At 48.0% G+C, this 15,766-nt stretch overlaps 1 protein-coding gene across 4 annotated transcripts in view; it reads left to right on the plus strand.

Annotated features, from left to right (window-relative positions):
* Positions 1-15,766, plus strand: part of NTRK3 (neurotrophic receptor tyrosine kinase 3) — a 223,671-nt gene that overhangs the window by 194,306 nt on the left and 13,599 nt on the right. For 3 of the 4 annotated variants that reach the window (XM_080396202.1, XM_080396201.1, XM_080396199.1), the window contains one exon: positions 8,465-8,539. The exons of the other annotated variant lie outside the window; for it this stretch is intronic. In XM_080396202.1, the coding sequence (XP_080252328.1) occupies positions 8,465-8,539 (75 nt within the window). The remainder of the gene's footprint in view (positions 1-8,464; positions 8,540-15,766) is intronic. 4 annotated transcript variants of the gene reach the window in all.

Here is a 15,766-nt window from a genome sequence, read left to right on the forward strand (position 1 = left end):
TGAGCATGTTCCAGGCTGAGGATTAGCTCCTAGCCATTTCCTTTCTTTCCCATTTTTAATCTTTTAAAACAAAGAAAGAACACCATCTGGCTCCTGCATTTGTGGGATGCTAAAGTGCTTTAACAAAGGTGAACTGCTTAATTTCCTGTTACACATTTGGATACAGAAACCAAACATTTGTGTAACAAAAGCAGCAGAAAGGCTTGTTTCCCCTCTCCACGAGGCTCTCCATGTTCTGCCTGAAGACAGATGCGTCCTTTTCCTTGTACATCACAGAGGGATCCCGTCAGCTGTTGCCTTTAAACCTTCTTTCAACAAGACAGGATGGAGAGACGATGGTTGTGGAGGTGGTGGGGAGAGGTGGAGCAGCATCTGATTAGAAAGCGGAGGAAAGTGGAGGGACTGGGGAGATGGAGAAGTAGCCCAGCTTCTGTGTGAAGAGTAAAGGCGGGGATGCTGAAGAAGCATTTCTGTGATGTGTTGTGTAATGTGCTGTGCAATCTTTGGTGTGGGTCTCTGTGGGAAGGCAGGATGAAATATATCCATATCGGAGAGAAAAGATTTGGGCGGATTTAGTATTCCTTGTTGTTTTCTTTAAAAAAATGTGTGAGTAGGCGATTTTTTTAGGTATGACTCAGGACTGTGACAGCAGGTGGTGGGACGCTGCAGGTCAGGGACATTGTGCCTCAGCCAAGTTGAATGTGTCATGGAGACTACAGCAAGTCAGCACATGGTGCCTGCCCAGTGCTGCCCAGGGAGCTGGAGGCTGTCACGGCGGCTGGGGTGGGGGCTGTCCAGAGCAGAGGGCATCACCAGAGCTGGGCTTAGGACCCCCAGCTGCTCTTTCACCCAGCAGACTGGGGGTTGGTTGCTCCCAGAGCCCTTCTGTGGCTCTGAACTCACCTGAGCTCCAATAAAACCCAGATCATTTTCCTTTTGTCCCCCAAAATGTGTAATTCAATTCCAAAACAAAATCGTGTGGCAGCTGTCCAGGGAAAGGGCACTACTTCTTCATCTTTAGAAGAGAACACAGTCTTAAATCGTAGTCAATGGTCCTTAATAACTTCCAAGGTAACATCCTGATGTGGGTGGGACATCAGCAGTGAAGACACATGTTGCATAGGGGAAGGATTTATGTAGGCATTAAACCTCATTAAGACAACCCTGTGGCCAGACCTCCTGTGTCCTACCCTTCTGGCATCCTGCCCCAAATCCTGGGCTGGGCTTAAAATCGCTTGGGGACTTAGCTCCATCCTTTCCTGGAGGTTTGTCCTGAGTGTTCTCCTGGTCACAGTTCATCGTGCAGAGGACACCTGCTTGTCAAAAAAAAGGCACATGCAGGATTTGCAAAGGGCTCCAAAAATACGTTTCTATTTCTAGCAACAGAGAGCTAAACATAATAACAAAAAATGCTCCCTGTTTCTGTGTCCTTACCACTCTGGAGCATTGTTTGGGTTTGGGAGAGACAAGGTTTGCAGGAAGAAGTAATATCTTTTAATAGAACATACGATATTGTTGGAGGGGGAAGAAGAATGAATTTTAGACACGTAAACCCTCTCTGAGCTCTTTTTTGTTTGTTTGGGTTTTTTTGGTTCGTTGTTTTTTGTTTGTTTTTTTTTTTTCAGTAGTATCAGTTGGTTTAATAAAAGATTAATATTTCTTCCTATGAACCTTGGCTCTCACATCAGAACCAAAACATTTCTGCTATAACTTTGACCTTAGGTCAGTGTTCTTTAAAAAGTCTAGGATCCCTCTGGCTGATGCCTCCTGCTCCAAAGTATGAAGGTTTACTGTGTAAACATTTTTTTTTCTTCTCTTTCTTTAAAATGGCTAGCAAAACCCCTGCATTCTTGGTAATTTTCAGTACCCATTGTCAGGTTGCTTTCTGATGACCATCTCCCATCTAGACCATCTCTTATTTTAGTTTGTCTGCTCTGGAGTTCAGAATTGTTTTCTTTTTCCTGGGTACAGTCTGTTATTTTTCCAGTGAAGTTTCCATGCAAGTAATAGATCATTGGGGTTTAGCAGCTGCCTGAGTTGTACTCCTTTTGAAGCTCATTCAGCATGGTATTAAGACTAATATACCAACCTCATATTGAAAGTAGATTTGCTCTGACCCTTGCTCTTCTAGATAGAGGGTCCTTAAACAATCACACCATCATTGAACAGTGCTCTCTTCACAGCAGCTTTGAACTCTCTGGAGAGATTTGGCTGTACTCTCCCACCAGCATTTTTTGTGCATCCTTGCTAGGGCCCCTTAATGCCCGTGTGTATCCTTCAGCTGTATAACACCTACTTCCAAGTCCCCTGATGCTCTCTTTGTTGCTTTGCTATCCATCTCAAGGAGCACGTTTGCAGCGTGGGAGATCAGTCCTAGGAGAGGGAAACTGCTGCCCAGCCCTGTTAGCACCAGGATGGAGCCCTGCAATGAGCATGCTAGGGCTCTGCAGCATCGCTTACAAAGGGGAACGCAACAGGCAGAGGGGAGGAAAACTCCCTCTGAATTTCTGTCCAGGATATGTTATTGACTCACTTTGTGGGAATAAAAAAGCTGCCACCCTCAGGTTTTACAGTAGACCTGGTGTACACTAGCAGGGGTAGTCATCTCCAGAGATAGAGTGAGCCGGGTTTGGTGCACCCAGACCTTGTGCTCAGGCTCTGCTTGAGTGCCGATGGGTGGGGGAGGGAAAGCTCCGTCCCCGGCCGTGCTGGCTGTTGTGTGGGATCTTGTGTAACTGGTACAATGCGTGTGCCGCATTCAGCTTCCGACATCAGTACCATTTCTAGCACCAAAGCTGAGCATTGCCTTTTGTCTCTTCTACCCCTTCCCTGAGGTGAAAAACATAACGTAGTACTCTTTCTCTATCCTTTCTGCTTGGGCATTGGGAAGGGTTTGTCTCTGTAAATATGTTCCGCTGAGGAAAGGACTTAGAAGTGAAAAGTACTTTAATTTTCTCCTATACCAATTGGGATCCTGGAGACCATGTCTTGATTTGTCTACCTACGTAAGTGAGTGCAAAGAAGTCTCATAGTGACCTGGAGATGTGACCTGGGGTCCCCTAGTATTGATACAGATGGGCCAGCCAGGCAGAGCCACAGTCTTGCTATGTGCAGGACCCTGTACCTGCTGCTGAAAGTATTGCCTGCCCGTCTCAGCATCTGTTTACCCCATGGGTCCCATCACCCCACCCCCTGATTTGTTGTTTCTTTCCTTGTTGTCGTTGCCATCATTCCCTCTAGATGAAACCTGTTTCCCCATGAGGTGCAGGCGGCTCGTGCCGTGGTGCCTCACAGCTGCCCTGACTGGTGGTTTAGGGGCAAAAGAAGCAATTTCTCCCTACGTTGCAGTTGGGGGGGAAACAGGGGATGTGAGGGAACCACTCAATGTGGGTGCATGGGTTAAGTGTCTCTGTGCCTGTCCTGATATGTTTTGCGTGCAGGAAAAGTCAGTGTGATATTGAATGTCCTGGTCTTTGATATCTCTGTGGCTCATAAAAATCTCTGCAAATTGAATTTGCGGCACAGTAGCTTATCTCCTGGAAGGAAGATGTAACAGCATCATCTTGTGTTTTAGCCAGACATTTTTCCTCAACACTTCCCCATTTCTGCACTGAGGAAAGAACAAATGTTGAGTCTTTCTGTTTTTTTCCCTTTCCTCCTGTTCAAAACATTAAGAGCCCTTCACACAAAGCAGCTCAAGTACAGAAGAATTAATTGGGGAAATTAGGTTGTGTTGTACTTCTGGCATTTTCTCAGAAATGGTAACTACCCTAATTCTCTACCCTGCCAAGACCTCCACCTGCACCCTGTTTCCCCCCTCCCCTTTTCCTCACTGTATACCTGTCTTTCTCCTGCTTGAGTTGCTGTTTTCATGCTGCTGCCATTTATTTCATTTCAGTAATGAGAGGGATGTGGCAGGTGAAGAGCTCTCATAATCTCATGACATCTTTGAAGCACAGGCACAAAAGAGCAGTTTGTTTTGGGGAAATAAAACCTCCCTGCTATGGTACTTGACCTCCACGCTCATCTCTTCTCATGCCTTGGATATGTCGCTGCTGCATTGCAAGTCATTTGGCTCAGATTTGTTGTTTAATATCGTCTCCATATTCATGCAAACACTGACCTCAATGCTTAACCCTTCTGTGTTCCCCTCAAACCACCCAAACCTTCACACACTTACTGAGAGCTAATCAAACTTACAAACTTTCAATCAAAGCTCAGCCCCACTCCCAAGCATTTGAATTGAGGCTTTTGCTTTCTCTCAATCATTGGATTTAGCTTCTTGATGGATTTTAACTGCTGGCTTTCCATTTGTGGAGGTCCTAGATGTAGCTGGATGGGAAAGAATTGTTTGTTGCTTGGTATTTCCTGGCCTAAAACACCTGGTGATGTACATGGGAGGTTTGGATTCAACGGTGATGCAGCGCTGGGTAGTAAAGTGGTGGGACTCCTAGTCTCAGGAGATGATAGATGGGTTGAAAAAAGTGTTTGAACAGAACTGTAAAAGCAAAGTAATATATCAGAGGCTATCAAACACAAAATACCTCCCATGTTTTCAAGAAATCTCTGGGCCACTGATTATTAAGGACTGGAGGATATTGTGGGACATAGGCTGTGGCCTCTTCTTTTTCCATACTCTCCCCTATGCATCTCTGACTGAGGTCAGGGTCCCAGCTGGCAGGACTTTGGCTGCTCTTAAAAGCTGTCCGAACTGATCTCTGTTTTCCTGGGAGGTGAGGAGAGTACTGGGAGTAACCAGTGAAATGCTGGACCCAGGTGAGGGGTAGTGCTTAACTACCAGGAACTGGGAGATCCAGTTCCATTCAGAAAGCTGGAATTGTTTCTCAGTGTAGCCAGACTACCCAAGCCTGCTCAGCTCTGCTGTGAAAACTTGAGACAGCAAGTTCCCTGCAGGGATTTCAGGAGCCTTTTCCTTCCCATAAAACTTAACTAGGGAGGGCAGGACTCTTTCCTGTTTCAGTGTCCCCTGGGTGCAGCCAACAGATCCAGAGAGGCAAGAGAAGCTACTTGTGCTCCCCACCCATCCTTGAGTAGTTCCCCTTCTCCCCGCCTTGACTGTGAAACTGTCTTTTTCCCCTGCTCTCTAATTTGTATTGTTCAAGTGTGGTTCCCAAGCGCTTGCTGGAGGCTGCCTGCATGCAATGTGCTCCCTTCCTCCCGCTGTCCCCACTCTGCACATCCCATTAACCTGAAAGCTGCGAGATACATGGAAAAGAGCACAGAGCCTAGTTTGAGCCAGAGAGCCTCTCCCACAGTGGACATCCATCCAAAACGTGTTCCTCTGTGGTGTCACCAGACACAAGGAAGGATTTTGTACAGGGCAGGACAGAGAAACTGGTGGTTCCTGGGTTTTACCAAGGTGGTTTGATTTAAACTGTAGCTAGAGCAGAAGAAGGTGGAGAACCATATGCCAGCAAGCTTCATTATTCCAGCCCCAGGCAGACCAGAAAGAGTGTGTGTGCTCCTGTGCATACAGAAATTAACTGTTCCTACTTTGGAAGGCACAGCCACTTACAATCAAGGGAGACTTGGATGAGTAAAACTCTCTCCTCTCAACTTATCTATGTTGTTGGACCCATTTCCTCACTGCTTCCCAGCTGGCCAGTGACCACCTCTTGCCTTCCCATCTGCAGGACCATGATCTCAGCTCTCCTTTACCATGGGGAGAGCCATGAGATGACACATCAGTCGGGAAAGGTGGGGAGCATCCCCAAATCTCAGTATGGTCAGCAGAAGGAACTCGAAGCAAAGAAGTTATAAGCCAGTTTAGTGGGAGCACGGATAAATTATGCCTTGCTTCAAGGCAAACTGAAGACCTTCCTAGAAAAATTAAGATGTAAATAGCTTCATCATACTCCTTAATTAAGATGTTTGCATGGAAAAAGCATTGCCTTTCTTTTTTCCTCCTGATTCCTGCATGGTCAGAGTTTCCACAGGCTTTCCCCACCTGGTCCCCCCCTGTTTCATAGTCACAGCCACAGAGAGCTCCACCACAGCAGCTGGATGGAGAAAGCCCCTGTTTGCAAGCAGCTGTCTTTAATACACAGGCTGTTTAGGGCTAGGCTGTCAAAGAGAGCATGTTCACTGCACAATCAAGGGGCAACGATGCACAAAATTGCACACACACACAAAATAGGAATCTTTTCTTGGTGTGTGTCAAGCTTTGAACGCTTAAATGATTCCACCTCTCTCTTCCCCATGCAATTACTCCAGCAACACATAAGATTGCTAAAGGAATTAGTGAGGGAAAGCTTTATGCTGCCTAATCAATATTATTCTGCTCAGTACAAGGCATCTTCCCCCCTCTGGCCTCAGTCATGTTCTCATTTGCCCTCTGAAGACACAAGTTCTCACTATGTCGGTGGTGGTGACCAAGAGGAAAACCAGCAGCATGTCTGCTGAAAATGTTTGTCATTAACAGAGTTTCTTCCTTGCATTAAAAAAAACCCAAGCAGATGTAATACAGCCCTGGCAAAACCACGTGTCGGGGTTTTAAAGAGCCTTGCTGTGCAGGCCAGAAAGACCTTTTGTCTCCCTCAGTTGTATGGCCTTACAGAAATGGCCAGCAATCTTATAAGCAAAGACATGGGATGATAATTTTTCTGAGCATCACTGAGGCAAGATGCCAGATTTTATGGGCCGCTAGACTGATCCAATATAGCAAATCCTGTGTTCCGCTGTGGATTCTGAGACCAAATTATCAATTAATGTGAAGCATTAAAAAATCCAAATCCTTTTTAGTTCCCTGCAGTCATTAGTGACAAGATACAATATCTATAGCTCAAATGCTTTGCCAGCATCCCCTGGCAGCAAGGCAGAAACTCCACTCCTATTTTTTCCAATACATACAAGGAAAACATATGAGATCAGTGGTTTTTACAGTCAGATTCGGCTGCCTCTTCATATTTACTTAGATGGAGGAATAAATCAGGTTTGGGTAACTCTCTGGGTTAGTTATTTGTTATTGGAATAAATGCATGGTAATAGATCTGACAGAGGAAGATGTTTCTCTTTCAGCTCTGTGTTTGAGGTAGAATTTGCTTTGTTCTGCACTATGTTATATTGATGGGTTGTTTTTTTTTCCACTGCTGGATGACTTCATTTACTCTACTTCTTTCCAATGTCCATAGCTCTGCCACAGCTGTCTTTAGGATGTGGCTTTATGCGGTAGATCTCTCTTTTCTTTTTCTCTAACTGTAACACTAATGCAGAGGCAATTTAAACAACCATCATGAAACCATTTCCTATGCTTTTCCCCCACCCATTTCCCACCTCAACCTTTTGGGAAGGGAGGTGAGTCAGTCATTCACGGGGCAATTCCCCAAGCGGAATGAGCTGTCGGCTACATTTAGCAGCTCAATTTTCACCTCTGGTGCGGAGTAGGAAGCCGCCCAGGGTGATGACTAGCTGGACACACCCTGAGGCCGTATTTTTGATATTCCCCAGGCAGATGTCAGCCTGAGCTCCTAAGTAGCACAGCCAGGACTGTCCCCCCAAACCACCGTGCTCATCAGCTGCCCTTTTGTCTTGGGAATTTGTCTCCTTTTTTGTCCCTGTGGGAACATGAACACCTTACTAGGAAGTCAGCAGCCCTTATGCTCCTCATTTACTCCTAATTTGCACACTGAGATCCCTGCCCCTTCTCGTCCCTCCCATTCCCCAAATCTTTCCTACTTTGATATGCTGGAAAATGTAGCGCTGTATTTTCTGCTTCTTCCCTTGTCCCCTCTGAAGGTTCAGTTTTGTGAGCGCTGGCAGGTTTATGGGTGATCAGAAGCTGTGGGATGAATTTTTTCCTTCCTCCCCCAACCTGTGACAGTACCAACGGGACGAAGACTTTTGGGGAAGCATAGGGTGATGTACGAGGTGCTTCACTGGGACATTTGGCCAACGATGCCCTTAACTCAGGCTACCCCGAGCTTAAGCCTGAGTAAAGACATCAGGTCTGGGTCTTGTTCTGCTGGAAGAGGCAGATGAGTCCCTGCACTGTGCCCAGGAGGGCTGGCAATGGGCAAGGAGCAGGATGCTTATGTACCCGATACAGAGGAGCCGCTCAAGCCCCCTAAAACTTCTCCTGTCTGGACAGGGACTCTGGAACCCCCAAGGAATGTGGCTTCACAGTCCAAGAAGAAGCTTCAGGAGGCCACCCCCCACCCCTTGACTCTCACCCAGGTCGCCCTCCCTCTGCACGAGTGCAGGTGATGGTGTGGGGTGCGAGGTGGTGGTGACCAGGGCCAGAGGGTCTCACCTGCCCCGTGCCCTCGCAGCAAGGGTTGTGCAGTGTTGGGATGTTGCAGCCAGCGAAAGACGTATGGTTCGGTTAAAGACATACCCTTTCCCTTCTTGTCCCCTTGCTTCATTCCCTCCATCCCTCCCTCCCTCTCTCACCCTTCCCTTCTCTTTTGTTTGTCTCCTTCCCTTGTTTTCACCCATTCACTGTCAGGAAGGGCCGCGTCCGAAGGGCCAGTTCAGCGCAGCGTGGCAGCGACAGAGACTGGCACCGCCGGCAGCTGCAACAGTGAGTGGATCTCGACCCCTGGGGCAGCTGGAAGCGGGGGACTGGTACCGCTTGAGCATGACATGACACGTGGGGTTGAGCAGCTCTGGGACTTGGTCGGGTCTAGTGCATTTGGCAGCAAAGGGGCTCTTGTGTGTGATGGGAACTGCACGTGTTTCTACTGTAGTAACTCTCTGGGGCCTGTCTGTATGGTGAGATAATATGGGATGAATGCAAAAGTCTTCAGTGCAATCTTCCCCCGTGGGTGTCCAGCTGTCTCTGCACTAGTGGACAGTGTGTGCCGTCCTCTGGCTCTGATGGCAGTGAGTGCAGCATGGTTTGCCTCTGTGCAGCAAAACCGCTCCGCACCTCCAAGCAGGGTGGCATTTGCACTGCTCGCTGGGGACTGCCCCTGACTTGCATTGTCCTCTCAACAGTCCTTCAGATACCGTCAAATTGGCGCAGACTAAAACCAGACCATTGGACCAGTTGGACTGTCAGATGACAGCCCTGACGCCTTCTGTCTGCTGGTCTAGATGCAGCCTAGGTGTCTGCCCGGTGCCCGGCTGGGTGCTTGCAGCTGCGATTAGTGGATGTTAACCATCACTGCTCCGCTGCTGCTCCCACCCCTTGCCTGGAGGTGCTCTGGCAGTGCAAAGGCGTTTTGGTTTGCCAAGGTGGTGGCTGATGGGAGCCATGTGAGCCAGCTGAGGGCTGGTAACACCTCTGTTGGCCCTGCTTTCCCTCCCACAGAGGTGGGCCACCATCCTGTTGTGCTGGAGCCTCTGTGTAGGGATGCTCGGCCCGGTGGGTCTCCAGGTGTTGCAGCACTGCAGAAGCCACCGCTAGCAAGCTGCAAGGCTTCTAGAGGTGAACTGCAGAAGCCTGTGAGAGGGGCAAACATTGAACTGGATTGTTCTATGAGGCTTTGCTGCTGGCACACAAGGAAGTGCTCTGTTGATCCAGAAAGTTGGGGAGCCTTGTCTTGAGTTGGTTTTGGAAATGGATCGAGCGAATCCACCCAAAGACACTGTCTCTGTGGAGCAGTCATGACCCCTCTTAAATTAAGGCAGGAAAGTGATGGCTTCCTTACTTTATTTCTTAATAGCTCCCCCGTGCCAGCAAGCCCAGAGAGATGGTCATAAATATTTCCAAAGTAGCCATGACTGGGACAAGCTACCAGGGTCCCATGCCCCAAACCTCCCTGTGACATTGCTAGGGGAGGTGTATGCTCCTGGCCAGGTGATGGAGGACTAGCTGTCCCCCTGCCCAGCCTCCTCCCAGCATCCCAACACTTCTCCTGCCCCATCAGCGACGGGGGTTAAGTGAATGCCTACACGATGTTAAGGACCTGAGTGGATCCTGCAAAGTGCTGCTGGGATCCGTGACAGAACAGGGCTCTGGCAGTTCCCGACTGTTGCAAGGATCACGCAGGAGTGTGAGTTCAGGTATTGCTGATTTTACAGAGGATATGTCAGCGGATAAGATGTGCCGCTGAAAGATTATTTTGTTACATTTATGCCTTTCTGAGCCAAAATTGAATTGCAGGGTGTGGATGGGAATTTAGTTCTAAGCACTGATGTAATTCTGTATCCTCAGCCCTGAGGGCAGTTTTTAAAAAATTATTTTCCCCTGTGCCCTGACACTGGTTTTTGCCTTTCAATCATGTCCTTATGACAGAACAAATACTGGGGTTGACCTTTGCAATGTGACATAATAATATGTGACTTCTTTATAGCTCTTTTCATCCAAAATGCTTGGCGCGCTATGAATCTGATCCTGCAACCGTTTACCACTGAGCTTAGCACTCCCTGCTCCAAGCAGTCCCTGGGGAGGCCAGCGGAGCACTGACACACTGAAGTGCTATACCTGGTATTATTTGCAGGATCAGGCCCTGGAAAATTGTAGCCCATGTCTGTGAACAGCCACATTTTCTAGACGGAAAGCATTGCCCTCTCATTTATGGGTTTTATTCGCTATCAGAGTGCCATGCCCAGCACGAACATGACAGCTTCCCCTTGGCTAAAATGTCATGGCAGGTAATGTTTGGGTCATATTTATAGCTATCATCTACAACCCTGTTGCTTCTTTTTGTTATTTTTTTCCCAGCCCTGAAAGCATGTTAATTAATAAACAGCCTTAGCTTATCCTGCACCATTTGATCCTGCAGAAATCACAGCATTTTATCTTATTAGCAAGTAGGAATTAAAGAATTTAAACTACTCAGGGGGAAAAGAAACATAACCACTTTCCCTGTGCGTTCCTTCGGAAACAACCTTGCACTTTCCCCTCAGGAACCCCGGACTCAGCCCCCTTGGCTTGGCAGAGGATGGGAATCCCAGACCAGTGAATGCTTGGGCTGAAAGATACTTTCTGCTCCGCTATTCCTGTTGTGAAAGGGAAAGCACAGTTAAGTGCACAGAGGAGAGTCCAGCAGTGAGATCCCAGCTTTGGACTGGGCTGTGGGTCCCTTCCATGCTACCGATGTCCTCTGCCATCATAGCAGATCAGATAGTCCTTCTGTGCCTCAGTTTCCCATTGTTAAAAGATGATCCCTGATCATCTTCACTGAGGAGATTCACATGAAAAAAAGATTGCAGGGGATACAGGCATTATGGTTTTGGGAGACAGGTAAGTACCTTAGAAATACACAGGGAACCTGTGACCTGAGACATTTGCAGTACTGGTTCAAGGAAAGTGCATTTTCAAAGTCCTTGGTAGTTGGAAAATGCAAAGAGGGAAGCAGGTAGGATCCTTGCTCCCACCTCTGCTTGGTGTTTTCAGGATGTGCAGAACCAGGAGAGACACTTGCTCCACCTTCTTGGTGATGGGAAGTGGTTAAGTCTAGGGTTGGAGACCCATTAACCATCAGCAGGTACCCACTTTTCTCTGTTGTTTGCCATCAGTAGAGCACTGCATCCCCCCCGTCCTTAGAAAATAAATTCATTAGGAGTAGAGAAGGCTGGAAGGGATTCCCTGGATCATCAAATCCAATCCCCTGTTGCATCAATCACATCAGATTTATCCTTTTCATAATCAAGCACCACTATTAAATGTGCTCCTAAGGGAAGACAGTCCCAGAATCTCATTGCTTTCACTCATAGATGCTTCTAATTTCCAGTCTATGCTTAGTCATGGCCCGTTTGTTAAACAGCAGGTATCTGGCACAGAAGCAAGAAATTTAACACAGTTTTCTTAAAATAACCACCCAAAAATCCTATCTGCAAAAAAATGCTGAGGTTGCAAAAGGGAGCGTGCAAGGTCAGGTAATGATAATGGGGAGGCCCAAGCTCACACTTGCCTCTGCCTTGTAGTACAGACTTTACATAATCACCTGCCGTTAATCTTGTATGATCCAGTTGAGGTACAAGGCAAAAGTACTGACAGAACAAAGGAACTTCTTTGCTATTCTTCTCCATAATATTCATTGTGTAACCCTCTGTCTCTTTTGCCTGGTATAACTAACGCTAGGCTAAACGTTTGACTGTTTTTCCCTTTCTTGGCAGGCTTTCCCATGCCATTTATTGCTTTACTGTACAAGCCACTACCTGCACAGCATCTTTGAGAAGGCAGTGAGTTGCATTGCCCCATTTTACAGGTTAGGAGGCGAAGGACAGAGCTATCAGCCATATCAACCCATGGAGCTGCAAGGGCAATTTTCCTCCTCCGAAATGCTCCTGCTTTATTCAGCAGTCGTATGCACTCCAAACTGTGCAATTTCTACCCAGCCAGAGGAAAGGGGCTGATGCAGCAGTCTGCCTTATGGCACACGGTGTACGTTGCATGCCACGGAAATGACGGGATGCTCTAAAGCCATGGCTTGCTTGCTTTAGTCTTGTCTGGTTAGTTAATCAGAGCCCACAACGAATGGGCAGGGGGGAGAAAAGGGTGAGTATAGGCTGAGGTGCAAAAACTCTGTGTTACCCATTAGTTGTGACCCAGCCCATAGAGGGCAATGGCACGCGGAGTCGTACGTGCTTAGATCAGTTCGCTGCCGCACAGTGACTAAGGAGGAGGGCTCGCTTGCCAAAACCAGGGCTGCAACTAGGACACTGCAATCTCATGTTTTCTTGTTTAACTTGGCAGGTATTCAAGTGAAACAGGCATGGAGGGGAGGTGTCAGAGCTGATCTGGGTACCAGTGTGTAGGATTTTGACTTTCTATTTCAGTGCTCTTGTCTGGAAAAGAAATGCACTCAGAACTCCCCCCCTTCTTTTTTTTTTTTTTTTAAAAAGCAGTATTTAAATGTCATAAGAATCGTACAGTGCCCACCTTAATGTTCCTAACAAATTAAAATATTTTATTAGTCTATAATCTGAAAATCATTACCGTAGTTACTATAAAAACCTGAAGGTCTCCAGAAGGAATGATGTCAGCGGGTCTAAAATGTATGCAAATATATTTTGGTGCCATAGAGGTACCAGGGGTCAGACAGGCAGCCCCCAGCCCCAGGGCGACAGGCTGTTAGTGTGGGAGGGAATGAAGCGCATCTCACAGTGCTGAGGGAGAAAGCGCATCTCTCAGCCGGTTTTCCTGGAGTTTTGCAGGGTGAATGCCTGAGGCTGTGCCTGGATGGTTTGGGTGGTTTTGGAGGAAAGTGTTGGTGCTGTTCCCATGCACCTCCCTCGTGGTGAGGGTAAGGAAGTGCTCCAGATGGTTCACCCCCACCACGGGTGAGCCACTCTGAACCTCTGGCCCCATCCTGCTAACACAGACAGGGTGGCTGCCTGTTCCCCTTGGGCATCCACATGCTCCTGGTGCCCCCTTCCTCCTGCAGATGGCTTTGGATGTGTCCCTCCGAATAAGCGATGCCTGACACAGGGCAGGCAAGAGAGCTACATCCAGCTCTGAGAAAGCAGCCCATACCTGCTGCCTTAGGCATCTGGCACCCGGAGAGGCTGGGTGACAAAGTAGCCCCTGCTCTGGCCAAGTGACACCAGACAGTCCCAGAGCGGTGGCTCCTGAGCTGGTCCCTTGCCCTGCGCAGAGCCAGTGGGCTTCTGCTGGTCACTCCTCATTGGCCTGGGTAAGTGCCAAATGATTTAAAGATTAATTACCATTTAACCGGCTGTATTTTTGTCTCTGCGGAAGGCTGCAGTGGAAAAGACAGAAGTACTGGGATAATTTACCCTGGTATTACGCAGCAGATTACCCCGTACTTACAAGGTCACCAGTTACCATGTAATTAGACTTCCAGTGCAGTGAAGACTGGGTTGGGTTTCCAAACCACTCTCCTTCCCAGTGTCAGAGAAGCAGAGGGATGGCAGCAAAGTGCACACTGAAACCTCGTTAGGTGCATTTAAAGCTGTTAAATAGTTTAAAATTCAAGCTGGGGGAGGTGTCAAGCCACCTGTACCTGCCAGTGAGAGGGAGGAAAAAAACCCAGAGCAGTTTGTCTAGGAAATGAGGGAAAGGCAAAAGAGAAAGGAGGGCTTCAAGGGAGCTACGGGTGCTGGGCGGCTGCGGGCTGAACGGCAGCAATGGCTGCTGCTCTTCAAGCTTCCTCAGGCAGAGCTTTGCCAGTGGTGGAGGATGCTGCTGAGCCACAGAGCTGCACAGCCACAGGATCCTGCCCTGTGGGATGGTGTCCATGGGGTCATGTGGGATGCTGCAGTGGGGATGCCCTGTGGGTCAGGACAGGGGTGGGCAGCAGGACACCCTACCTATGCCCGCTGCCTCCCTGCCTCTTGCTCCAGATTGCTGCCCTCTTTTACATGCACCCAAATCAAGCACCTACTCACAGAACATTTCAAAGAATGACAAATGCCTTTGATTATCAAGCACAAATGCCAGTAGCAGCTCATCGCACCTCGGGTGGCTAATAAAGCACCGAGCCGGTTATGATCAATATACAGCAAGTATTGCTGCAAAAGTGAGATTGTGGCTGCCCCAGGGCAAATTACATTTTGTCTTTATAAACCCTGTCCTCCTTGAACCAAGCACAGTCCCTCGTGGGGTGGCAGCTCCCCAGCAAGCCTATGGCTTTCAGTGTGCCAGTGAAACAAATGCCTTTCTGAAGCCATCCATGTAAAGAACCCAAGTCAAAAAGCGAAGCGTGTGCCTCTACAGCAGTCATTATTTTAAATACCCTCTTATTACATAGCCGTGTGTCCCTGATTCAGCCCCACAAAGAGTATCCGTAAGGTCAACAGTTTCTGCAGAGGCGCAGCAGAAGCAAAGACAGTGTGAAACAATTGATTGCTGAGGATAGAAAGAGCTGTATGAAAATAGTTTGTCTAAAGAATGACCAGAGTGGGGAAATGTGCTACCTGACTGCAAATATTTACAAAGTTGTGAGCCTGAAGGTTAGAAAACATTGAGAGAAGTATATAGAAGTCAGCACAGGGATAATGCGGTGAGGATGAGGCTGGGGAAAATCTGTGGCGAGCAGGAAATTTCCATCGTGTAGGCAAGATTTGCTTGTGATTTCCTGACAGAGGCTGTGGGTTACCCGCTGGGTTATATGGATTGGCACCCATCAATACCTTAGCAAATCCTTTAGGGCCTCTCTCACAAAGGAAAGAGGGCAGAATGAAATTTAACAGGTTTTTTTCAGCTTTACTCTTCGGGCTGTAAAGCTGTTTCATACGCAGACATGTGTGTCGCTGCCTGTGCATGATGCACACACATACCTAACGCTCTTGGACCAGAGCAGCTTATCCAGAGGCGGTAAAAACAGCCAAGGCTTTAAGCCCAGCATTTGTAGTCACGTTTCTCCTTGAAGTAAATGCTCCAGCAATGACATAATTGAGGACTGTCCTGTCTGCTCAGCATATGTCTGCAGGGGTCATTCATCCTATCAGACACTGCAGAACATTAGCGGTTTCTTTAGACTCACTTTCTCCTTCTGCCCTTCCTCTTGTGGCTAACCCTAATGGAGAGCTGGTGGCTGGAGACTCCTCTAGGAAAACTCGCCTGGTTCGGAGAGCTGACCATCTAGAAGCAGTCCTATATTACGGCAGAAACAGTCAGATGTGTCCTGCCGGGTGTTGGGTTTGTTGAATGGTCCCGGTGGGGCTCCCTGGGGTGGAGTGTCTGACTGGCTGCAGGAAGGGGAGCAGAAGGCAACTAGCGATATCTGCGATGGCCACTTAGTGCTTGAGGGCTCTAATGGCATCTGGGAACCAGGTTCCTGTGTTTGTGGGTTTGCTTATTTATTTACACTCCTGGCTAAATGAAGTAGGGAGGAAGAATTTTAACACAGTGGTTTAAAATGCATGGGACTCCAGCAGTTCTCTCCTACTCAAG

This window comes from Falco punctatus, assembly GCF_963210335.1.
Source record: "Falco punctatus genome assembly, chromosome: 7".
In the NCBI taxonomy this organism is placed as follows: domain Eukaryota; kingdom Metazoa; phylum Chordata; class Aves; order Falconiformes; family Falconidae; genus Falco; species Falco punctatus.